This window comes from Panicum hallii, chromosome 1, assembly GCF_002211085.1.
Source record: "Panicum hallii strain FIL2 chromosome 1, PHallii_v3.1, whole genome shotgun sequence".
In the NCBI taxonomy this organism is placed as follows: Eukaryota; Viridiplantae; Streptophyta; class Magnoliopsida; order Poales; family Poaceae; genus Panicum; species Panicum hallii.
Genome location: NC_038042.1, coordinates 2,637,836 through 2,663,853, shown reverse-complemented (window position 1 = coordinate 2,663,853; position 26,018 = coordinate 2,637,836). Strand labels below are relative to the sequence as shown.

Genomic DNA, 26,018 nt, shown 5'->3' with positions numbered 1-26,018 from the left:
CTGGCCTGGAAGGGTGTGAAGACGGGAGGTTCCCACAGCCCAGCGTGTGGGGCCTTGGGAAACTCCAATGAGCCGAAGCGAATCGTACCGCTCAGGATCATGAGGCTGGACGTGCCGAAAATGGAGGCCATCCGATCGCCAGGATGGTGGACGCACGATGTCCTCCCCACGGACGGTGCCAAACTGTCGGTTCCGGAAATGGCCGGCAGCTAAACCTACTCGAAGTGTGTATCGTGCGTTGTGATCGGATGTGGCCTAGCACACAATAACTCAAGATTTATACTAGTTAAGGTAATTGTGCCCTACATCCAGTCGGGGTCAGTCAGATGCATTGCTTGAGCCTAGGTGCTTGTGTGAGTTGGGGAGTTACAAGCTTTCGAGCGAAAGTTGTGAGATTTGAGAGTGTATGGTTTCTCCTGTCCTAGATGGAAGGCCCTCCCTTTTATAGTCCAAGAGGGGTCTTTTTATAGGGGAACTAAGGGTGTAAGGATAGAAAGAGAGAACTTCCAACCCCGCCGCTCGGAGTCATCAGCTTCGTTAGTCGGGTCTGCCCATCCCATCAGTCCGAGTCTTCTAGTGACCAACTGACCACCGTCCAAGTCGTGCGTCATGGGGCGAGTGTCTTGTCTTGTCCCTACGCGTCATGCTCTGTCGGTCGGAGGTCATAGGGATGTCGATAGGTACGGTACGGCTATCACGCCCCGTCCCTGGCGCCATGCCCGGTCACTCCGTCGTGACAGAGGCATGCCGGACGTATCATTATGACGTTATGCCCCGTCCCTTCGCGAGGACGGGCAGGTAGAATAGTAGCGGCCAGCTGCCACAGCAGAGGGGGCTGTGACCTCCGGGGAGGGAGTGTTTGGCCGTGTATAACAAGTTGACCCCGAGGCTCATTCTTATCCTCCGCACCTACTCCTGGGGCCCGCTGGTACATCGGGCCTAGCCTCGCGACCAGCCTTCCGGTCGGGGAGGTGGGCACGTGCAAGGCGGAGCCCAGTCGGAGTCCTCGGTCGGAGCCTTGGTACGGACCCGGCCTCGGATCATTCCCATAGTCGGGGACATAGGCCTTGGTCATCCTGACCAAGCTGTCAGTCGGGGTTGTGGGCCGAGGCAGCCCAGATAAAGTTGTCGCCTCATGCAGACGAGCACTTGTTCCAGGCGCGGCCTTGAGCTGGTCAACGAGAAGTTAGACCGCTGAGGACCCTGAGTCCCTAGACCCATCAGGGGGCGAGAGCTTCCATCTTTGATTCGAGCAACGACGATGAAGTCCAGGGACCACGATCAAGATCCGGCTAGACGATCCCGGCCTACCCTCCTATCCCACCCTCCGCCGCGGCCTCCCCTCCTCCCCCCCTCCCCCCCCGGCCGCCTTCCCTACACGGGCGGAGCAGCTCGGCTCGCGTGGCTCGGTGCGGAGCAGGCGCAGCGGAGCAGCGTGGGGCCGGCTTCGCGGAGCGGGCGAAGCGGCTCGATCTGGGGATGCCTGCCCTCCCCCGCCGCCTCGCCACCTCCCGCGCCGCCCTTCCCCCACCCCGTCGTGCCTCCCCTCCCGCGCCGCCCCTATTTTGTCGCGCGCTCTTGAAAGATATCTAGGCTCCTAAGTGGGTTTTGGTGATAAATGACAAAGCAAATGTATATTTAATCATGTTATTAAGCATGTGTGCAGGTGCTAAAGGTGACTGAGCAAAGCATATAGCAAAGCGTGAACCCTCAAAAAGGATATGAAAAGCGGCGTTCTCAAGTGTACTAAAAGACTAGATTTTATTTTTGAAATTGAGTATAGGAACGCCGTACTATCAAGGGGAACTTTGATCCACTAGTGTAGATATGGTAGTTGTGCTCAAGAGAACCCACAAAAATCATAAGAAACCATCCCACCACTCAAAAAGGGACTTCAATGTGAAATTCTGTGTCTAACCCGGAGTGTCCGGGTCTCAATCCGGAATGTCCGGACAGAGTGTCCGGAGTATCCGGACTTAGACCCGGAGTCTCCGGGTTACTGTTACCGGTCTGCAAAACCCCTCTGGTCCGGAGTCTCCGAACTCCTATGTCCGGAGACATATACCCGGAGTTTCCGGATACCGCTCTCCCAACGGCTAGTTTCTGGGAGAGGGGGTATAAATTCCCACATACCCCCTCTCATTCTCTCTCTCTTGCTCATTTTCGACCAGAACTGCTGAAAAGCCAAAAGAGAGCTCTCTCACTCCCCATTTGCTTCATTCTTGAGTGATTTTCTTTGGGGTTTGAAGTGAGATTGTTGCAAGAGCTAAGATTGTGCAAGTAAGCCTTGATTTCATCTCTTGAGCACATCATCCAAGTCTAGCCCGTGGATTCTAGTTTATTACTCTTGGAGCTCCAAGCTCCTAGACGGCTAGGCGTCGCTTGTGATTGCATGATTGATTTGTGAGCATCACAACTAGTTTGTAATCTTCATTCCTCTCCGAGGAATTCATAGTAAGTGATCCTAGGGTTTGAGCATTGGTCTCACCCTTGGGAGAGGAGCATAAGAGTTCTTGAGCACCGTCTCTTGAATTCTTCCTCAACGGAGACGTAGCTCCTTTGGGAGTGAACTTCGGAAAATAAATTCTGTGTCTCTCTCACAATTCTAGCTTACATTTGTGATTATTTGCTTGTGAGACTAACTTTTTAGGGTTTGAGGGTGATCTACTATTATACAAGTCTCAGGAGTAAGACAATGTCACACCCGATTTATAAGAACATAAATCGAGCAATCATATATACGCCAGGATCAAGTCACGCATATATACAACAGAATCATCAAGATATCACAACACGTATCTCAAAATAAAGCGTATAAATTATAAACGAATATCTTTATTACAACTGAACCAAGAATCAGTTCAAGGAATGCGGAAGCGTAAAATAAATACATGAAGAGCAGGGCGCCACAGGGACGTCGGCTGGGAGACAACGCCTAGAAATGGTCGAGTCCGCTGATGTAGTCCTCCACGTCGCCTGGTACTGAGCAGCAGTCGAAGATGTCCCAGAGAGAATAGGAGAGTATAGAAAGCAAGTGTGAGTACACAACTTGTACTCAACAAGTATAACACGAATTATGAGGCTCTAAGGTTAGCTGACTCAACTGCATTAGCTTTTAATCTTGGCAAATTTTATTAAAGCTATTTACTACAAGTGGATGAATTACCATAGCCCAAGTTACATAATAATTAATCAAGATTAAGTATAAAACTACTGAGAAACCAAGCCAAACTACCAAAGGTACAACCCACTAATCAGACGGAGGATCTGGGCCGCTCATGACTGTGAGCACAGCTGATATATCAGTTTTACACTCTCGAGAGGTTGCACAACTTTACCCACAAGTCGTGAGCTACGCTAGTTGTTCATCACACTTCCTTAGGTGAGATGGCTAGCAAGCACACTACGAGACCGTTACAAAGGATCACATTGGTAAGGTGCAACCGCTAAGGATTCTGGATCAGCGACGATGGGGCCCACCTCCGGGGGTACAAGCACACAGCACAGACCAAGCCGGAGGAGCAGGGACCATTGAAGCCTACCACCCCTCTTGCCCACGCAGGTAAGTTACTCCCGAACCAACACGACCTAATTAGTAAGTCAAGACCGTCACATTCCAGTCTTGTGGTTGCGCGGTTGTCCCAGGTTGTCGCTTTATGAACCGGTCCTTACGGAGAGTGGCCAACCAAGCACTAAGCACCATGCTAGCCCCCCTAAATCATGTTTCTATCAAAAACATCTTTTAAGGAGACGTGAGCCACTCAAGCACACAGCACAGAGGGCCACTCTCAGGATTAAGTTGTATATAACCATTAATCAAATTAATTAAAAAGGACTGAGGTGTGTGAGAGCGCAGCACCTAGCACAACTAACCAAAATGCAACCCAAGGATATATATATATAAGGATAAAGGTGGCCAGAAAATCCTTATAGGCATACAGAATTAAAATGCAGTATGAAATTGAATTTAAAAGTGATAGGATGTTCATGTTATACTTGCCTTCCTCAAAGTTCTCCTGCTGCTGCTCAAAAGCTTCAGAAGATGGTGGCTCCTGATACTCGTCCAAAGGCTCAGCGTCTACTCACGATCGCAACGCCAAAATATGGTCCAACACATACACATACATGCAAATAAGGATAAAAGATAAGAAACAGTACAACATTACATAAAAACAGCACACAAAACTACGATAGAACTGTTCTACGCGTTACAACGATCGCGTGAGCGCAAAAATCAACTAAAACGGAGCTAAGACGCGAAATCTAGGGCTAAAACAAGGCCTAGGGACCTTTCTGCAAGAAAACAGGAAGTTCTAAGGGGTTCTGCGCAAAAACCGAGGGTCTAAACGTAAATAAACTATAGACACAGGGGCTAACTTGCAAAAACTCCAAGAAAGGACTGAAAAACCTAAATCTAGAGAGCCCAGGGGTCTAAACTATAAAAACAGGACCTATCTGCAAATACTTTTGAACTTCGGGTGGACTGCGGGTTGATTCCTCAAAAGGGCAAGGGCTCTTTAGCAAAAGAACGGGCTGAAGGGGTATCTTTTATTCTGGATCGTCAGATCTAATCCCAACGGCCCAGATTAGATCTCACCCGCGAAGGGGTATGCGCGCACCATGGCCGCCGGATCTGGATCCAACGGTTCGGGTCTCTACTTAACTGCTTCGAATCTGGATCACCCATCTGGGATCGGACGGCTCTGATTCACTCCTATCCCGAACCGGGACGTGCGATTTGGATCCCTTGGATCTCGATCTCACGGCCCAGATCAAGGATCGCTCGATCTAATCTCACCCGCCAAAGACAGATCGGACGGCTCAGGTTCAAAAGGGCTGCGACCGGCGGCGCTGGTCACTGGAGAAGAAAAGGCCGCGGCGGCGCGGCTCGGGGGCTCGCCGGAGACACGCGATCTCGCGTTCCCGGGGATGATTCACGACGAGATCAAGCCCAGGAGACTCAGCACGACACGGGGAACCTAGCTAGGCACTTACGGAGGTGGACTTGGGCTCGGTTAAGGTGGAACGACGGCGAAGGCGGCTCGGGACGGCGGACAACGCCGGCGAGCGGCGTTCCGGGCGCTACGGGTAGCTAAAGACTACGACATCTGGTGCAAAAGGACCAGGGAGAGGAGGCGAAGCTCACCGAGGGGTTGTGGAGGCCGGATCTGCGGCGGAAGGGGGAAGCCGACGGTGACCGGCGGCGAAGAAGGTCGGGCTCCCGTGGACGAGTCGTTGCGGGGCTTCTCCTGGCTGGCGGCTCCTCCAAACCGACTCATGCGGGACCTAAGAAGATGCCCAGGGGGTTAAGAGGGGGAGGAAGCCACCGACGGCGAGCAATCGAGGTGGCGGAGGCCATTACCGACGTGCAAGCTCGACTCGATTCCCGGCGAAGCAGACGCTCACGGCTCAATTGCCGGCTCGGGGAGGTTCTAGACGACGAGGCGGATCTATGGCGGGGGTTATGGTGGCCTGGGGCGCGGCGGAGCGGCCTGACCACGGTGAGGCCGAGGTGACTGGAGCGGAGGAAGAAAGGGGGCTGCGGCGCTGGGGTTTTCGGGGAGCGCTGCGGCTAGGGTCAGGGCACGGGGTAAAAGGGGGGTCGACAGGGGCAATTAAGGGTAGAGGTGGAGGTCTCGGCGTGCGGGCCCGGGGAGAGGAGACCGCCGGGGATCTCGGGGAGGCGTTGCGCGCCGGGGAAGAAAGGGGAAGGGGAAGAGAAGGCGCTGACAGCCGGGGACCAGCGGTCAGAGAGAGAAAGGAGGGAGCGGGCGTGCGGGGAGCAGAATGGGCCGGCCGTGGCCCATGCGGGGAAAAGGAGAGGAGGTGGGAGATGGGCCTCGGGCGCGTGGTGGGCCGCGGGAAAAAGGGAAAAGAGAGGGCCCGAGAGAAGAAGAGAGAGGGGTTGGGTTGGCCTGGCTCTTTCCTTTTTCTTTTCCTTTTCTACATTTAAACTAAATCAACCAAATCTATTTGAATTCAAATAAATTTAAATTCAAACCCTATACACTCAACACAATTAAACAATGCTCCAGCATGAATGCACAAACAAGTTGATCTTATATTAAATTTTTATTTTCTTGTGTTATAAAATTACTTTAAATGCCACAAAATTAAAGAAAACCCTGAAAATTTTATTTGAGCCACAATAAATTCATTAAAATTAGGGAAAAATTAACTTAGGGTGTTACATTGGTGAGAAAAACTTCAGAGGTACCACTAGTCCCTCTAAATTTACTGGATTCAATTTACACCATTTCTATCTTTGATTTGTAGCAGTTTGTTTCATACCCGGATAGTCCGGACATTATCTTCGGAAACTCCGGACACTATATCCGGAGTATCCGGACATATATCCGGAGTATCCGGACACCTGTGTTGCTAACCATGTTCAAAGTGTTTTTAATTTGCAGATTAGCCTATTCACCCCCTCTAGGCATCTTGAGGTCCTTTCAGCTCTCCTCCCCACACCCTTTCCCCAACGGCGTGCGGAGCCATGACGGACCGAGTTGAGCCTATGCATTTTAGGCAACGTACGTAACTAGCATTTTGGTAAAACTCATAAGTATTTTAACTGGGTTAGTAATATCCTTTTTCAGTTTTTCAGTCTTGTATAGGCATTTTAATGTTGATTCTCAATAAAAACTATTTTACAGAGGCAATAATATTAGTTCCAGTAAGCAATAATATTTATTCTATCTAAACATAAGAATACAGTTCATTAAGCAATTTTGTTGAGTATCTTATAATTCATTTTATGCTGTTTTAAGCAGTTTCGGTGAATCAAGTACGAGTTGGTAGGACATTGCTTGTACATTTATTCTAAATTGCTTCGGAGTTCATTATGATATACTTTCAACTTTTAACAAAAGTGCTTTTGAAACTGTATGAGAAAAATATCACCGAAACGTATTGAAGTGAGATCTTGTTTTGATCTTTTTGTTGCGGGCAACGCAATAATGCAACTGGATTTTAATTTTGATGCTTGGTTGTAAAATTACAGCTTTTCTAAATCTGAGATTGATTTTGCATGCGCCGACGTCATCTTTTTTTTTTATCCTTATCATGCTCTAGTAATGCATGTCCCGTAGCAGTTGCCCTCCGTTTGAGAGAAAAATGCAGCGGGTAGCAGTTTTTGAAAAAAAAAAAGAAAGAGCATATGGCGGTGTGTTTTGACTTTTTCAAAATGGACCGGCCATAGCGGAAAGCTAATTTAGCTGAGTCCTAAAAAAACTAAAACTTGCCAGGAGTACGGAGTCCGTGACACAGACCCCTTTAGTCAAGGATTAGCACAGATAGTGCTCATCGACTTGTAGTCAAGCCGGCTGCCGACTCTCTGACAACTTGAAAGGGAAGTGCAAACGTTTGCTGTATGCTTCACCTACACCAAGATCAAGCCAAATGATGTGTCAATGAATGATAATGATCAAAGTCGGCACCAGCTGTAGGGCAAAAGAAAAAACGTACAAGCATGACCATCCTCCAGACTCTGACAGCCACTGAAAGAGCAGCAACTAAACGTATCAGGTCAAAAAGCTCTCTTTTCTCCATCAAAATCATTGACTTGTATATACAGACAAAACTATTGCCCAAAATTCTTTGATCTCCAGAGATATATCTTTCTGCAAACAGTACCTGCTAACATACTTTCTTGTGAAAAATAGTCAGTAGAAAAGTCGCAAAATGAAAATTTGACAGACATAGAATATATGTTTGCAGGTACTGGTACTCCGATGCAAATATAATCTTAAGGTTAATTTTCTGTGCAGGTACTGGTACCAATGTTTGTCATTCTCGAACAATAGCAATAGACAGGTCAATGATATCGGCCAACAAGTCCTGCATCGTTTGACAGCAAGGCCGGTCAAGTCTCAACAGCGACAGATTGACCTTAGAATGACAGCACAGGTCGTGAACTAGACGAGTTTTGAAGTGGCTTGCCATCTCTTGCACGTTAAATACTTGATTACTTAAAGGGAAAACGTCTTCAAATAAAATGCATATTGGGAATTCATTGCTCCAAACCATACCCCGCAAGAACACTCCTGATAGTGTCACAAGAGAACTCATGAAGACATTACCTCATTCTTCATGCAACAGCAAAACCAGTAAGTTAGCCATACCAGTGCTTGGATTTTCCCTAGTGTTAATTCTCTCATTGGCTTCTCCTACCACCTCATGCACCGAGAAGGAGAAGAACTCCTTGCTCCAGTTCGTCGCTGAGCTCTCCAACCATGGTGGCCTCACTACTTCGTGGAAGCATGACACAGATTGTTGCAAATGGGAAGGGGTAGCCTGCAGTTCAAACCGGACGGTGACTGATGTTTCCCTGGCTTCCGGAGGTCTTCAGGGGCACATCTCACCGTCCCTCGGCAACCTCACCGGCCTTCTGCGCTTGAACTTGTCCAACAACATGCTATCTGGAGGCCTACCGACAGAGCTGGTGTACTCCAACAGCATCATTGTCCTCGATGTCAGCTTCAACCAACTCAAAGGAGATTTTCAGGAACTGCAATCTTCAACCCTGAAACCTCTGCAGGTGCTGAACATCTCAAGCAACTTCTTTACAGGACAGTTTCCATCCACCACATGGAAAGTGATGAAGAGTCTGGTTGCACTCAATGCTAGCAACAACAGCTTCACTGGGGAGATACCAACCATGTTCTGTTTCAGTGCACCATCCTTTGCTTTGCTTCATCTCAGCTACAACCAATTCAGTGGAGGCATCCCTCCAGGACTGGGTAATTGCTCCATGCTGACATCTCTCAGTGCTGGGAGCAACAATCTCAGTGGGGCTCTTCCTGATGAACTCTTCAACCTCACCTTGTTGGAGCACCTCTCTTTATCTAACAATCAGTTAGAAGGATCACTCAGTGGCATCAGCAAGCTCAAAAATCTGGTCACCCTTGATCTTGGAGGGAACAGTCTCAGTGGAAATGTCCCGGACTCCATATGTGAACTAAAGAGATTAGAGGAGCTCCATTTGGACCACAATAACATGTATGGGGAGCTCCCATCCACTCTAAGCAACTGCACAAATCTCATGATCATAGACCTCAAAAGTAACAGTTTCTGCGGAGAACTCAGCAATGTCAATTTCTCCAACTTACCCAATTTAAAAATATTGGATCTTTTGCGGAACAACTTTAATGGCACAATCCCAGAGAGCATCTGTTCATGCAGCAATCTAACAGCATTACGACTATCTTCAAATAAGTTTCATGGCCAGTTGTCAGAAAGAATCGGCAATCTGAAGTCCCTCACATTTCTATCGCTTGTTAACAACTCCATTTCAAATATCACAGGTGCACTTCAGATCCTAGGGAGTTGCAGGAATCTGACCACCTTATTTATTGGGCACAACTTCTTTGATGAGGCCATGCCAGAGGATGATACAATTGATGGTTTTGAGAATCTTCAGGTTCTTGCTTTGAATCATTGTTCATTATTTGGAAAAATACCTTTTTGGTTCTCAAAGCTCAAAAATTTGGAAGTGTTACTTTTGTATGGAAATCAACTAACTGGACCAGTACCAGACTGGATCAACAGCCTAAACTTCCTATTCCATATAAACCTATCAAACAACAGTCTTGTAGGGGAAATTCCAACAGCCTTAGTGGACATGCCAATGCTAAAAGCAGATAAGGTTTCATCAAAGGCCTTTGAGCTTCCTGTTTATAAGAGTCAATCACGACAATTCCGTATGCCTATTTCTTTCTCTACAACATTGAATTTGGGCATGAACAACTTTGGTGGTGTGATCCCCGAAGAGATTGGTCAGTTGAAAGCGCTCCTTTCACTATATTTGGGCTACAACAAATTAACTGGACCAATCCCACAATCGATCTGCAACCTCACAAACCTTGAGGTGCTGGACTTGTCTAGCAACCATCTAACAGGTGCAATCCCGACCGCACTAAACAATCTGCATTTCCTTTCTAAGTTCAATATCTCTAACAACAACCTAGAAGGGCCTATCCCAACCACCGGACAGCTGAGCACATTTCCAAGTTCTAGCTTTGATGGGAATCCAAAGTTGTATGGTCCTATGCTTGCTCACCACTGTGATTCACCAGAAGCAATTTTCTCTACAAAACAAAATGGCAACATGATCGAAAAGGTCATCTTTGGGATCGCCTTTGGCGCATTCTTTGGTGTAGGGGTGTTGTATGATCAGATAGTATTATCAAAGTTTTTTGGCTAGTGCTACTTCAGTTTGCATACCGGTTTGTGGTGATTTTGCTTATTCAGGTTTAGCAGAAGCTTCAGTCTACAAGCCTCCACTAGTGGAACCACCGAACCATACTTAACTCGTATTTAGATTTACCAAAAGGTAAACTGGAAGTGATTCTAAGGTGATAACTGAATTGTGATCCCTTGGCTGGACATGTATTAAAGTGAGTAACCATGTGCCATGTGAGTTAACACGTCAGTACAGTACTTGAATCTTGTTGCCTTGTCCGGATCCTGTGTAACTCTACTCTCATGATTTTTTTTTGCGTGATTTAGTTTGCATACCGAACAATAATGTATATTTTTTTAAAAAAACCAACAACAATAATGTACTTAAAAATGCCAAACTTAATAATAGTATAATAATTCGAGAAAACTAGGTGGTATGTAACACCAGCCATGATATGCTGGATCAGATATTCCATCACAACACAACACGTCAACACCCCACAAAATTTTCACAGCTACCGGACAGCCCCGGGCTCCGCATCCCCCAATTTTTGCCAACCCCACAAATTTTTCGGAGCGTAGGATGTACCTCGCGAGAGCGTAGCACAGGACCTGATGGCCCGCTCCGGCAGCTGTCCGCCGCAGCCGTCGCTGCTGCGTGCAACGCCGTGTCGCCGCGCATGGCTGCGGCGGCGCCCCGCGTCACCTCCGGCCGGCGGCCGGAGCGGCGGAGACCGAGAGAGACGGCTGCCCGTTCCGCTTCTGGTTGGGCTTGGAAATTGGTTGGGCCGCGGACGTGCGGAACGTGAGAGTCGGGCCGTAGAAGCTGCACGTTTGGGCTGAGAAAGTAAGGCCCTAGAAGATTTCAAGGGAAACAATGGGCCGTGGAAGCTGCGCGTTTGGGCAAAAATGGTGAGGCCCTAGAAGAAGATTTTTCAGGGAAACATTTGAGCAGCCAAGCTTTAAAAGAAAAATTCCCAAGAGCAACCGTAGAAAACACTTCATAAAGGAATCTCAAGAGCAGCAATGGTAGACGGAAACCTAAAAAATTTCGTATTTTACAAAAAAAATCTGTACACATGACATTGTTTTTGGATAACATTAAAAAAACACGCTATACTTATCTGTAACTGAAATGCATGAAGATGGACACAGGATCTGCCATGTCATCTCTGCAATTTCCTTTGGCACATAGTTTGTTGAATGCTACATGAAGGTGTTATCATAGTTTTCCGGCTTGTCCTACTACACTATTATTGCATTTTACATTATTACATAGGGGTTTGGTATGACTTTGGCTGCTCAGGTTCCACAAAAATAACCAATCCGTCAAATTTAGCTCATACTCTGGTTCAGAGCAATGCAACTGCAAGAGATTCACAATGAAATCTGATGAGTGATCCCTTCGTGCCGATGTAAAAGTATGCAAAAGTGTTAGATCTAAATGTGCAAATACTAACAATCTTGTCAGGATCCCGTGTAACTTCTGTCTATCTTACTTCCGGAAAAATGTTGCATTTAGGCCCTGCTAAAAATAAACATATTACTGCACTTGCCATAATTTGTAGTGTACACTACATCAACTAGGACTAGGAAAATAAAATCCATGGAAGTAAAATCATATTTTGCACAAACATCCACAGAAATACTGATGTATGAGTTTCATGGGAGCGCGGTCGACAAATGGGACACACCGCCCTCACTCAAACTGAATCTCTCAAAAGAATTCCTCAGATATTCCTTGCTTTGTAAGCTCACCGTGATCATTGTGGTTCAAGGTCAAGGATATTTTCTCATCTTCCTTTCAAAAAGGATATCTTCTCATCCTCCGTTCCTTACACAGTGACAAAAAAAAGCACAGACCACTAGTGGGAACTAAATCTGCGAAGATTCACAGGAAAAGAAAAACTGATGAGTCACAACGATAAAGATTCTGAAAAAAAGGAGAAAGACAGGATGAGGAAGATCAAGAGGAAGAAGAAAAGAATCAAATTCGCTGTGCCAATTGGACAAGTACCTTCTCTCCCTTTAGCATAAGATCCACGGATGGCCAGTTTTGAAGTATATCCGCGAGTCAGTGGGTAGATACAAAGTTTGAAGTGACCCAATCTGCCAATCATCTCACCGGACCGGATGCCATATCCACGCGCCGACGTGCAAGACACTGACGAGGAGAAGAATCCATGGCCGGAAGGCAGCAAACCTTGCTGCACTGGTGTGGAGACACGAAGGCCGGACAAGTCCCGATCGATCAGCGAGAGATGAAACCATCGTGGTTGGAAACTTTAGCTTGAGAAGATGCATTCACGTGGATTGTGTACTGGTCTCGTCTTTTCCAAAAGCAGATCAGATTAGGACATGTTAGAATGGTCAAGCAGAGAAAGCAACATTAGCTAAGTTGATGTGTTCCATGAATCGTGGCTTAAGATCATACCATGAGAATTTTAAGTTCAACACATACCTGTATGACAAATACTCAATGTAACACCGTGGATCACTTATCCTGTTCCCCTTATCATCAACATCAAGGCTATATGGGCTACTCTGTTCTCATTTTCTTACCCATCCAAATTCCAACATTCGATCTTTGGCACTTCACTGTAATTATACAATGTATTTTGGGTGAATCAGTATTCAGTTCAGACCATGAAAAACATTGGAAAAAGAAAAGGACTATTACAAGGTTATATACAAAGTCTTTTAGCAGATTAAATACCAATACAACCTACCTTGCAAATCTGCAGTGCTTCTCTTCCGCTGAAAGAATCGCTACTTCATTCTGTAACCATCAGAGTACAAAGACTTAGAAACCACAAAAAGGGGTTGAGAACCAGAGTCAGAACTCAGTGTCACTGTCAAGAAAGCTCATACGCATCTTGATTTCAGAATGTGCACTAGCAAAAAAAGCTACAAGCATCTAATAATGAAAAAAATGGGATACAAGAAATACTGGATCAAGATTCTCACATGCTTTTCATTCAGTTGTTGGTGCTTTATATAGCAGGATGTCTTCGGGAGGTCCTTGTTGTTGTTTCATGGAAAAGACCATGCAGCCACTTTGGTCTTCATGCAACAACAGAAGATCGAAAATAACACACATACATTTACTTGGTGTTGCTCTTGTGCTGTTGCTCTTCTTGGCATCTTCTACCACCTCCTGCAAAGAAGAGGAGAAGGCCTCCCTCCTTGGGTTTCTCGATGGTCTCTCTCAAAACTCTGGCCTCCCCACTTCATGGCAGAATGACACAAACTGCTGTTTGTGGGAAGGCATCATTTGCAATATGGATGGTGCTGTCATGGACATTTCAATGGCTTCTCTAGGCCTTGAGGGGCACATATCACCCTCACTTGGCAATCTTACCAGCCTGTTGAGGCTCAATCTCTCTGGCAACTCACTCTCTGGTGGATTCCCACTGGAACTGCTGCTATCAAGAAGCATTATTGTCCTTGATGTCAGCTTCAACAAGCTCAATGGAGAATTCCATGAGCTGCAATCCACCCCTGACAGCAAGATGAAGGTAATCAATATCTCAAGTAACTTGTTCACAGGATATTTTCCATCCACCACATTGGGTAGCATGAAGAATCTGGCTGCTCTCAACATGAGCAATAATAGCTTTACTGGGGAAATTCCAAGCACACTTTGTGTTGACAAGCCATTCTTTGCGGTCCTTGACCTCAGTTACAACCAGTTCCATGGTAGGATACCCACAGAGCTTGGCAGTTGCTCCCGTTTGAGAGTGCTTAAAGCTGGACAGAACCAACTCACTGGGACCCTCCCAGCTGAGCTCTTTAATGTTACCTCACTAGAGCACCTCTCTTTCCCTAACAACCATTTGCAAGGAACACTTGAGCGTGTAGGCAAACTCAGAAATTTGGTCATCCTTGATCTTGGGTGGAATGGGCTAAATGGCAAGATCCCAGATTCTATTGGGCAGCTCAAGAGGCTACAGGAGCTTCACTTAGACAACAACAACATTTCCGGAGTGCTGCCATCAGCTCTTAGCAATTGCTCAAATCTCACAACTATCATCCTCAAGGACAACAACTTCCAAGGAGAGCTCAAACGTGTCAACTTCTCCACCCTATCTAATTTAAAATTTTTAGATTTCAGGTCAAACAAATTCACTGGCACAATTCCAGAGAGCCTCTACTCTTGCAGCAACCTCATTGCGTTGCGGCTATCTTTCAACAATCTCCATGGTCAATTTTCATCATCGATAAGCAATCTCAGGTCCCTCAGATTCCTAGCTCTTTCTCACAACAATTTTACAAATATCACAGATGCCCTTCAGATCATCAGTAAGTCAAGGACACTCGCTCTCTTGCTAATTGGGGGCAACTTCAAGAATGAGACCATGCCAGAATATGATACATTTCATGGCTTTGAGAATCTGCAGTGTCTTGCCATAAACGAATGTTCACTGTATGGGCATTTACCTAACTGGCTGGCTAAGCTCAAAAGGTTGCGAGGGTTACTATTAGACAACAATAAACTCAGCGGACCAATACCAACCTGGATTAATAGCTTAGACCTCCTTTTCTATCTAGACATATCCAATAACAACCTTACTGGGGATATACCAACAGCACTGATGGAGATGCCAACACTTAAGTCAGCTCACTCAGAACCAATAATACTTAAGTTTCCTATTTACCTGACACCATTTCTTCAATACCGTGCAACCAGTGGTTTTCCTAAGATGTTGAATCTAGGCAACAACAAATTCACTGGAGTGATCCCCCCACAGATTGGTCAGCTACAAGCACTCCTTACACTCAACTTGAGCTTCAACAACTTTCACGGGGATATCCCGCCATCAATCGGCAACCTCACGAATCTGCAGGTGCTAGACTTATCCTACAATGACTTGACTGGTGCAATCCCTTCATCACTGGAGAGGCTTCACTTCCTTTCCAGATTCAACATTTCCAGCAATGATCTAGAGGGGCCTGTTCCAACTGGAGGCCAATTCAGCACATTTCCAGATTCTAGCTTTTTTGGAAACAAAAAGCTGTGCAGCCCTACGCTGATGCACCATTGTAATTCAGCAAAGGCGACTCCAGTCTCCACTATCTCCACAGGAGAGTACATTGACAAAGTCATCATTGCAGTGGCCTTTGGTATGTTCTTCGGCGTCGGAGTGCTATACGACCAGATGGTCCTATCCAGATATATTTATTTTGGCTGAAGCTACATAAACTGAAACGTATAACAGTAATGCGTCCTGGGTTATGAATTATGAATATGCAGTGTACTGTGCACGGAACTGAACCTAGCAATGAACAGACACAGCTTCAAACTTCAGTAATGCAATTGAGTGGCTCCAGCAGCAGGAAGATCAGAACCTCTCATAAGCCTCAAATCACATATAGTTAGCAACACTTAGCCTGTGCCCTATACCCAATGGATGATCAGTGGAGTCTCAGAACGATCTGTACTGAAATACGAGTATCTAACTCTATTATGTTAATGTTTTGTGTCAGTGTAACACTATGTGTCTCCTAGAGAATGTGTGGCTGCATTTATAACATGTACTCTGTAACATCTGTGAATTGATGTGGAGCAGATGTACTTGTGTGGCACTTGTGTGCTAGATCGTCTTATTACTCCAAACTAGAGAAGCAAACTAACTATAGAACCTAACCACCCAAGCGACCTACACTAGGTAGACCAAGACAAAAGGGATCTCAATTTAGCAAAACCATCAGACAGCAAGCGAAGTTTGAAAGCTACACGCACGGACTCATCCAGTAGGGGTAGCAGATGCCTGCAACTGCGAGAGCCAACGAACCCCAGATAAATCATGTGCCCAACTTTGGAACAAGGACACGGATTGAGAGCGGCAGCTCCTAGATGATCTCTGCAAGACCTTCGCCACACTAGTTACCTCTGGAGCGCAGCACGCTGGATGTAACCCTAGGCCGTCCGAGCGACGCCCGCCGGTGATGTGCGCCATGGCATTGAGCCGTCGTGCAGGTTCGGGTGTGGGAGACGAGATGGGCCTTTGATGTGGGCTGATATAGGTGGGCTAGGCTGCGAGAGTTCAGGACAAAAGTGATGGGCTGTGAGATGATGAATGGTGAGGAATTTAAAAAAGAAACAAAGGGTGAGGCTAACCATCACCTGGGTAATTTGTAGTTCAGTTATCAATCACTTTTGAGAAAAGTCTATTTTACCCTCCTGAACTTGTCACCGAATCTGCAAAAAAAAACCACGAACTCAAAAACCAGAAATCTTGCATACCTCAACTATCAGTCCGAAATAACCACACTCTTTCAATCTCCTTCACTAAACCTGCCAAAGATTCAGATAAAAAAGAAACAAGCTGGTGAATTGCAAAGATAAAAATTCTCAAGAAAAAAAAAAAGAGGAATGTATATCAGGAGTATGGAAAGAGAATCAAAATGTACCATGATGAATTGACTGGCCACTTTCTTATCCTTAAACACAAAATTCCCGAGTAACCAACTATGGAGCATCACTTGTTCAAAGGCTCCATATTGTTGGCATTGTGGTAACTTACGCAAGTATATGAGCGAACCATGGATAGATGCAAGGTTCGAAGTGAACCAGTTGGCAAATCATTTCACAGGACCGGATGACGCGTACCGGTACTACCTTCCAGTATATATCGTGATGGCATCTTCTCTTTCAAAAAAGCTGGATCGGATCAGATCAGGATAGGTGTGAAGCTTCCACTTGGTGATCCTTCTGTTAGAATTGTCACCAATCAGGATAGGCGGGTGTCATTATATGGCTGTAAAGATGCTTGTTCACAACTTTTATTTTTTCCTGCGTTGAAAATAAGCTTCAGATTCCTTAAATGAAATGACACGCAGTCCTGCGTCGTCCGAGAAAAAGAAAATAAGCTTCAGAGAAAGCTAATATATGGTAAAAGTTTCAAGTCTAGAATATACATATAAGTCATGTGCGCAATTTAGAACCGTGGATTACTTATCCTTGCTCCCCTTACCATCAGCATCACTTTTATCAAAAGTCCAGTAGTTTTGGTCTTTGGCGCTTCCTACATTTATAAATTTATTTTTTTTTGAATCAATAGTCAGTCCATGTACTCTTATCTATTTGCTTTGGTGATGGATGAGGTCACAAGGAACATACAGGGTGATATCCCTTGGTGTATGCTCTTTGCTGATGATGTGGTGCTAGTTGACGAGAGTAGGGCAGGGCTTAATATGAAGTTGGAGCTGTGGAGACACACGTTAGAGTCGAGAGGGTTCAGACTGAGCAGGACCAAGACCGAGTATATGATGTGCGACTTTAGCCCGACTAGGCATGAGGATGGGGACGTTAGCCTCGAAGGTCAAGTGGTGGCCAAGAAGTATACTTTTCGGTATCTAGGATCAATGCTTCAGAAAGATGGAGACATTGATGAAGATGTTAGGCATAGAATTTCAGCCGGTTGGTTGAAGTGGCGGCAGGCTTCTGGCGTCCTCTGTGACAAGAAGGTGCCACAGAGGCTAAAAGGTAAGTTCTATAGGACGGCGATTCGCCCGGCGATGTTATACGGTGCTGAATGTTGGCCTACAAAAAGGCGACATGTCCACCTATTGAGTGTAGCAGAGATGCGTATGCTGCGTTGGTTCTGCGGGCATACAAGAAGGGATAGAGTCCGGAATGAAGAGATTCGAGATAGGGTCGGGGTGGCACCTATCGAGGAGAAGTTGATTCAACATCGGTTGAGATGGTTTGGACATGTACAACGGAGGCCTCCTGAGGCGCCGGTGCATAGTGGAGTTTTAAAGCGGGGCGATAATGTAAGGAGAGGTAGAGGTAGACCTAGACTAACTTGGGACGAGACGGTCAAGAGAGACTTTAAAGAGTGGAATATCGCTAAGGAATTAGCTATGCATAGGAGCGCTTGGAGATTAGCAATTAACGTACCTGAACCGTAACCTTTGTTACTTTTTGTTTAACCCCTAACTCTTCCTTTGGCTTGTACCCTTTTTGTGTTTCTTATTCTTGTTTGCTGTGGGTTTCATCTCTAGCCTACCCCAACTTGCTTGGGACAAAAAGCTAAGTTGTTGTTGTTGTTGTTGTAATAGTCAGTCCATGTACAACCATGGAAAACGAAAAACTATTAGTAGGTTTAGATCATATACAACCAACCGCAAATTGAAACGTCTTTACCAATACAACATTTGCAAATAGTTTCTACAGCTTTAATTTTGCAAATGAAATATGAATACAAAGCTCGCAAATCTGTAGTGCCTCTCACTCACCTAATTACCTAAATCTCACTATGTTGATACTCGGGGTCAACTTCAAGCATGAGATCATGCCAGACTATGATACATTTTATGGCTTTAAGAATTTCATGGGACCATAAATGACTGCTCACTCTATGGAAATTTACCAAAGTGGCTGTCTAAGCTCAAAAATTTGCGAGCATTGCTTCTATACAACAATCAACTCAGTGGGTCAATACTGGCATGGATTAATAGCTTAAACTTCCTTTTCTATCTAGACATATCGAATAGCAGTTTTAATGGAGATATACCAACAGCACTGGTGGAGATGCCAATGCTTGAGTCAGCCAACTCAGACTTAATCTTGGCTACAATAAACTTACCGGTGTAATCCCCCCAGAGATTGGTCAGTTGAAAGAACTCCTTACACTCAACCTGACCGGTGCAATCCATTCCACTTTGGAGATGCTTCACTTCCTTTCCAAACTCAACATTTCCAACAATGATTTAGAAGGCCCTGTCCCAACTGGAGGCCAGTTCAGCACGTTTCCAGATTCTAGCTTCACTGGAAACCCAAAGCTGTGCAGCTCTACGCTGTTGCACCATTGTAGTTCAGCAGATGCAGCTCCAGCCCCCAGCACCTCCACAGGACACTACATTGATAAGGTCATCTTTGTGATTGCCTTCGGTATGTTCTTCGGAGTAGGGGCGCTATATGACCAAATGGTTTTATCCAGATACATCTATTTCAGCCGAATCTAGTTCAGCTGCATTAGGTTGTAGTAACATCTCCTGGCTTATGGATATGCAGTGTACAGAACTGAACCTAGCAACAAATAGCCAGAGATCATGATTTCCATCAGAATCCCCAAGCTTGGCATGCCTCACCAGCAGCAAGATCAACCTGATTTGTCATGTTCAAAGTTTGTTATGCCCTCTGCTTGGAAAGGGAGAAATAAAAGGAAAACAAAGCAATAGACTGACTGAATGCCAGAGGCATGGAACAATTTCTACTTTGAAATAATAAGGTGACATGTTTAGTCAGTGACCCATGTCAGGGTTATGTGTAACTACATCTATATATGTGTGTTCTCTGAGAATGTTTAGCTAAATGTATTGCATTTATTACATATCTACTCTGTATCATCTGTGGAACGATGTAGTGATCGTGGCGACAAATCCAGGGAACAAACCTACAACCCCATTAGTAGATCAGTGTGTCGAATCGCCTCATTCCAGAGTCCAAACAAATCGAGCAACTTAGACAGAATCGTGGGACCTAAACTAGCTGCTTATGCCAGAACTGTCGCAAGAGACCTAAAATTTCGCAGCAGGCTAACAATCAACTAAGCTAGCTAGTTAGATGTAACATAAGCTCGAAAGAAATCTCCAGAAATTGATGTGACACAGATAGCGTATGCAGGAACGGCAAGAACTGTACTAACCCTAGATGATGATCACAAGCCGACATTATTTAGAACAAGCACCCGGATTGAGCGGCAGCTCCCTGCATCATCCTTTCAAGGCTTTTGCCGCACCATTCGCCTCTCGAGTACGGCGCGGTAGCTGTGGCCAGCCGCCGCCCCCGCCGCCCGCCGGTGCACGGCGCGTGTTGCCTTTGTTTTCGCGTGGAGAGGAGGGCGGAACCGCGGAAGGAGACAAACTGGGCCGATATGGTCCAGGCTGCGGGGTATGAAGCCCAGAGGGTATGGGCCGACGGGGTGGCTTTGACTTGGTTCGGCCCAACGGGCTGTTGCTGAGGCTGTTAACCGTGCTGGGCCATCAGTAGTTTGGTTGGGCTGGTCTCTCACTATGACGGACTGAGCCGGAATCCGTTTGGGACAAACAGGCCTTCGGTCGGCTTCTGTTTGGTCTTTCCTTTTCCTTTTTCATGTTTTCTGTTTTCTTTTGCTATAACCTCTGTATATTTATAATTTTTACGTCATCATATCATGGTTATAATAATATGTTAACCATAACGAAAATCAGATTCATGTATTACTGTTCGATAGCACGGCCCAACACGTTGATCGCACGCTGCCAACATGGCCTGAACCTCAACCTCAAGGGCTGGCTAGTATTATTGTGCAAGTGCAAACCGGTACGGACCATCCGGATGGGAGCCAATCCGAGCAGCGTCCGGTCCGGTTCTGGCGTCGTGTCGTGGCGAGGTCTAGTAGTCCGAATTCCGGGTGGAGTGTGAACCCGCAAGCTCTGGACGCCGCCGCCTTGCCGTTTTCAAATCTCGGACTTTGAAGAGCGACCGACGCCGCCTCTTGTTGGTCTTGGACCCCGGGTGCGTCAACAAACAAACTCGACGGGGGAAGAGACGAGAACGGACCCCGAACGCGACACGGACAGCGCGTCCGTCCGCAGCGGATACGCCGTACGCGTCCAGTCTTCGTGATCGTCGTCGTCGTCGCCCCCCGCGGCCTCGCCTCGCCGCCGGTTTTGTCTCGCCTTGCGGCGATGTGAACGGAGCCCGAGGCAGGCGTGCCGGCACGTTCGGCGGCGGCGGTCGCCGAGTCGTTCGGTGAGCACGTGGAGTACGGGACCCGCGTCCACGCCAACGCGCACGCCGTTGCCGTTGCCGTTGTCGTGGCTGCAGCTGCACCCAGCACCCGGCCGCCGCCGCGCGTTCCCATGGTCTAGACGCGTACGGCGCACGCGGCGAGAGCCCACCAGCTGACTGACCTGGCCGCCGTGTAGTTTCCAGTTCTCTGCCTGCCTGGGCCTGGCTGCTGGAAGCGGAGCCCAAGCCGGCACGCCGTCCAGCTAGCTCTTCATGTCTCCGCCACGCGCTCAAATCTCAATCTTTACCTGGTTCTGAACCTGACAAATTATGCAGGTTAGATAGGTACGAGTAAAATAAACAAATGGAGCGAGTGTGAAGAGAAGAAAACTAAGGGCTTGGATCCACCCCTAAATGGCAAAAGGGCAAATGGTAAATTTTTGCTCCTGTCACATCAGATGTTTGGACGCTAATTAGAAGTATTAAATATAGTTTAATTAAAAAACTAATTACATAGATGAGGACTAAATGACGAGACGAATCTATTAAGCCTAATTAATCTATAATTAGCAAAATTACGGTAGCATTTGCCCTTTTGCACTTTGGGGTGTTTGGATTCAAAAGTGCAAAAAAAGTGCAAAAGAGCAAAAATTTTGCACTTTCTCTTTCTCTTTCCGTTGGATCCAAACAGGCCCTAACCGAGTACTACACTATTGTGCAGAAACGAGCAAGCAGGCAGGGAGGGAGGGATAGCTCAGCAGCTTCGTCAGGTACTCGGCCACATAAAGGTAGAATTAGAATCCGCTTTCACAGAAATTGTAACATCCCGGGTTTGCACCCAGAATGTTATTGTGCAAAAATTTGAATTTTCGAAAAATTTTCGTGTATGTGCCTTGGCTAGAACCAAATATAAGTATAAGTTCTCTCCATCTCGAAATCTTAGTAAATTTAACTTAATAAGTTAAACTGAGAACCATTAAGATGTTAGTGTGACTATTTGGAGTCTTTTGGATTTAATTGCAATTTATCGTGTTTGAAATTGTTGTTTGGTTTTATTTAAATGGCCTTCAAAGTGCTTAATTCAATTGAGTGGAATTTGAATTTGAATGGGCCATTCAAATTCAAATTCAACCCTCATCACCTTAACCACCATGGGCCGGCAATCCAGCACACACGCAGCCCAAGCCAGCCCACCTTTTCCCTTCTCTTCCCCGCGCGACCCAGCCTAGTCCCTTCTTCCCCTTTCCCCTCCGCGAAGCGCAGCCCACAGGCCACGGTCCAGCCCAGCCGGCCTCACCGCACCGCACCCCTTCACCTTCCACCCGGGGCAGCTGACAAGCGGGGCCCGCTTGTCAGCTTTCCCTTCTTCCTCCCGCAGCTCCCCCGCAGTCGTTGCGCTTTTCCTTTCGCCTGCGCCTCTGCTCCCGCTCGCGTCACCGGCCTGCCCCGCGCCTTGCCTGTCCCCGCTCCGCGACATGGGAGCGAAACCGCCGCGCCTCCCGTGTCGGCCACCGAGCCGCGCCGCGAAGCCCTAGCCGCGCCGCACCGCCGCGATGCAGCCCCGCGTCCCGGCACGGATGCCCCGGCCCTAGCGCCGCGTATAAGAAGCCCCAGCCGCAGCCGCGAAACCCTAGCTGCCTCCATTACTTTTCTCCTTCTGCCGTCGCCGCACCAGAAGAGGAGAAGAAGGAGCACCGCGAGGAGGGGGACGACGCCGCTGCGCCAGAGCACCTTCACCAGGCCTGCGCCCGAACGACGACATCGCGTCAGGCCCCGACCCGCCTGCACCAACCCGCCACCGCGTCAGACCCCTCGCCAGCGAGCCCCACCGGTGAGCGTCGCCGCCGCTCCCGTCTCCCTCGTGCTGCCGGCGAGATGCCTAGCGCCGCCGATGAACCATCCGTAGCTAGCCCTAGGATCCCCCTTTCCCCTTCCGGCCTTCGTGCCGCTCTTGTGCAGGAGCCTGTCGCGCCGCTCGTCGAGCCCGCAACCGCCGTCGCCCTTCGCCGTCGTGTCGTGCCGGGGCCCGGAATGCCGGTGCCCCGCGCATGGCACGGCCACGCCGCGGCCCTGGGAAGCCAGGACCCCCGCGCGTGCGTGCGCACCCGCGCCATGCGGCCGAGCCGTGCCCCCACCTTGCCGCGCCGCCGCTAGGCCACGCCCACACCGTGCCGCACCACGGCTGCACCATGACCCCATCGTGCGCGGTCACCCCCAACGCGGCCACGATGTCGCGTTCGTGTCGCGGCCAAGCCCTTTCGAGCATTTCCTCGAGCACGCACTGGACGCACGCGAGCTCACACACACAAGACCACCCTGGGCCGAGCCGCACCGGATCTGGCAGCCACACCAGATCCGGTGGGAGACCGACAAGCGGGCCCTGCCTGTCGGGGGGAAGCGTGGGGCGCTGCACCCTGGGCCCGTTTCATCAGAGAGAGAGAGGGGGAGAGTGTTGGACCGTGGTTGGCCTGTTAGGCTGAGCCGGCCAGCACGCCTAGCCAGCCCGAGAATCCGAGCCGGCCTGCTGAGCCGCAGGCCGAGCTGGCCCGTGAAGCCAAGCCGAGTCTCGTTGGACCGACTGAGCCGGCCCAACACCTTTGGGCCTAGAACCGAGCCATGTCCCTTCTTCTTTTTCTTTTACCCGGCCTGACCGAGGGCCCCACCTGTCAGCCTCGGGGTGAGGCTGACCGGTGGGACCCACTGACCCGTTGACCGTTGACTGGTCAACGCTGACGTCAGCAGGGCCCACTGCTGACGTCAGCAGGTACTGACCCCACCAGTGATATCATGCTGATGTCAGCATGCCACGTGGCACGCTCTGGTGCTGCCATATATCACTGCTGAAAGTTTTCTTTTCCGAAATTCTTTTATTAATTCTAGAAATAGGTTTTTCTATAAAATTCATAATAAATCGACCGAACCTCCAAAAATTATGAAATCAGTTCCATAATTCCTCTAAAATCATGAACTATCCGTTAGAGTAGGTTTTGTGGTGATTTGGATCTTAATTGATGAGATTTGTGCATTTTTGCACTTTGGGCCCTTGCCCTTACTCGTATTTACGAATAGGACCCGACTACGAGGAGTTGACCGACGGCCAGGACTACCCGGAAGCCCAGGAGGACTTCAAAGAACCGCCAGGCTCATGCCCATCTACGATCTAAATACCTACTAGGCATTGCTTGCTAGATATGCTATCGCTATTTGTGTAATTCTATCGAGATAAACCTGCATAGCCTATCAATCTTATTTACCCGTATTCCCTGCAATCCTAGTACACTTGTTTAATATATGAAATATCATATGTCGGTGTTTAACCAGCTGCCCACTGAGGGATATACCTAAGGTGATAAGTTTTGGGTGAGGAGACGCCGAGATCAGGAACTCGAAGGTGCAAGGAACACAAAGCTTAGACAGGTTCGGGCCGCAAGATGTGTAACACCCTACGTCCTGTATGGTGGTTTGTATTACCTTTGGTGTAAATGACCTAGAGATCGTGTTTTGAAAGGGGTCCTTGACCTCCCTTATATATCCAAGAGGCCAGGGTTACAAAGATACTAACCAACACCAGCTAAGGAATCGTACCAGAACATATCTCGAGTAGATTTCTCCTGTATCGGTTAGCTATATCTCCTATTTAAACGGGATAAATAAGAGATAAACGAGATAAATAAGAGATAAGACGGACTTAATCTTTTAATCCTCCTTAAACTACATCATGTACCCAGTCCCGTGGCCCCGGGTCTGACAAGCCCCCGAGCTCTTCGTAGCTGAGTACTGCAGGCTTATTGAGTACTTTTCGAAGCAGTCTTCGACTTCTTCTGAAGCTTCGTATTGAAGTCCTTCTTCGAGTACTTGTTTTGCTGCATCAAAGCTATGAGGTGCTCACGCCCCGAATTTTGTTTTTAATCATGGTGTGCGATTTGGAAAATCGCACTCCATATGAAGTAGCCCCCGAGCCTTAGGTTGAATCGGAGAATCAGGCTGAGGGTCCCATTAGTATGTAATCCTGCTTATCCTTCAAGGAAATTTGAAAAATAAGTAGTCGATGCCACGTATCCCGCAGCCCCCGAGCCTTCAATCCAAATCCCACAATTTTGGAGATAAGGATCCGGAAACCGTGGCATGCAGGCTAAAAAATGACAACTTAAGAAAGTGCCAAAGTGATGATACAAATGATGGACATTAGATCATGAATCCAGGAATCCCCCTTTTTCCGGGCTAATTAGCCCTGAAAAAATAAGTAATCGAAGGTTTAATCCAACCAGTCCACCAAATGACCTCTCAACTTCAGAATATTCCCAAAAAACGACCCTTGAACTTCGGAACAGCAACTTTTCCCCACCCCGCTGGTTATTTAACCCCGCGACAACAGTGGAAAAAGACTGTGCTTTCAATCTGCATTTGCCAAGAACCGCCAAAATCCCCAATCAGAGCCAAACGCCGCCACCTCCCCCCCCCAAAGAAATCCTCCCGCTCCAACCTCCCCGCCCCTCTCCCCGCAGCCCCCGAGCATCTCGTGGCCAGCGAATCGGAGATGGCGCCCAAGAAGGCAGAGATCGAGGGAAAGAAGAAAGAGGCGCAGCCTTCAATCGCGGAGTGGACACACAGTAAGTGCTCCCTCAACCATCTGAACAACCTAGTTGCCGAGGGGTTGCTGCAAGAAAAGAACCTTGTCAACTGGCGCCCCTCTTACCGTGAGCCTTTCCCCATGGAAAATGTTGACGAACTCGTCACATTTCTCCATTTTGCCGAACGGGGATTGGCCCTCCCCTCTTGTTCTTTCTTCCGAGGCCTTCTGTATTACTACGGGCTCGAGCTTCATCATCTCAACCCCAATTCTATCTGCCACATTTCAATTTTTATCTATTTCTGTGAAGCTTTCCTTGGAATCAAACCCCACTGGGATCTTTTCCGCTTCCTCTTCCGCCTCAAACCACAACCTACATCCAAGAATCTTTCTGTTGTGGGGGACGCCGGCATCCAACTACGTCAGCAGGCCGGCGACAAATATCTTACCTACAAATTCCCCTCCAACCTTCCTGGATGGAAAAACCATTGGTTTTATATCGAGAACCATGCTCCCCACCTCCCAACGAAATCAAACAGACCA

At 47.7% G+C, this 26,018-nt stretch overlaps 2 protein-coding genes and 1 long non-coding RNA gene across 5 annotated transcripts; 2 read left to right on the top strand and 1 right to left on the bottom strand.

Moving 5' to 3' along the window:
- The first annotated feature begins 7,831 nt into the window (after window positions 1-7,831).
- LOC112879347 (receptor-like protein 2) lies at window positions 7,832-10,420 on the top strand. Its single transcript, XM_025943615.1, has 2 exons — window positions 7,832-9,899; window positions 9,969-10,420. The coding sequence occupies exons 1-2, from the start codon at window positions 7,997-7,999 to the stop codon at window positions 10,202-10,204; spliced, it is 2,139 nt and encodes a 712-aa protein (XP_025799400.1). The 5' UTR covers window positions 7,832-7,996; the 3' UTR covers window positions 10,205-10,420.
- A 2,798-nt stretch (window positions 10,421-13,218) lies between these two features.
- Window positions 13,219-15,915, top strand: LOC112883366 (receptor-like protein 2). Its single transcript, XM_025948661.1, has one exon. The coding sequence runs from the start codon at window positions 13,230-13,232 to the stop codon at window positions 15,372-15,374; it is 2,145 nt and encodes a 714-aa protein (XP_025804446.1). The 5' UTR covers window positions 13,219-13,229; the 3' UTR covers window positions 15,375-15,915.
- A 12-nt stretch (window positions 15,916-15,927) lies between these two features.
- LOC112883391 lies at window positions 15,928-20,021 on the bottom strand. Of its 3 annotated transcripts, XR_003226835.1 has the most exons (5): window positions 18,777-18,934; window positions 16,597-16,978; window positions 16,310-16,480; window positions 16,074-16,219; window positions 15,943-15,959 (listed from the first exon to the last, which is right to left on the bottom strand). It is a non-coding gene; the product is annotated as an uncharacterized LOC112883391 (long non-coding RNA). The 3 variants fall into 3 exon arrangements; XR_003226834.1 differs by lacking the exon at window positions 18,777-18,934 and adding an exon at window positions 19,839-20,021 and having other exon boundaries at window positions 15,928-16,219; window positions 16,597-17,027; XR_003226832.1 differs by having other exon boundaries at window positions 15,928-16,219.
- Window positions 20,022-26,018: the final 5,997 nt, after the last annotated feature.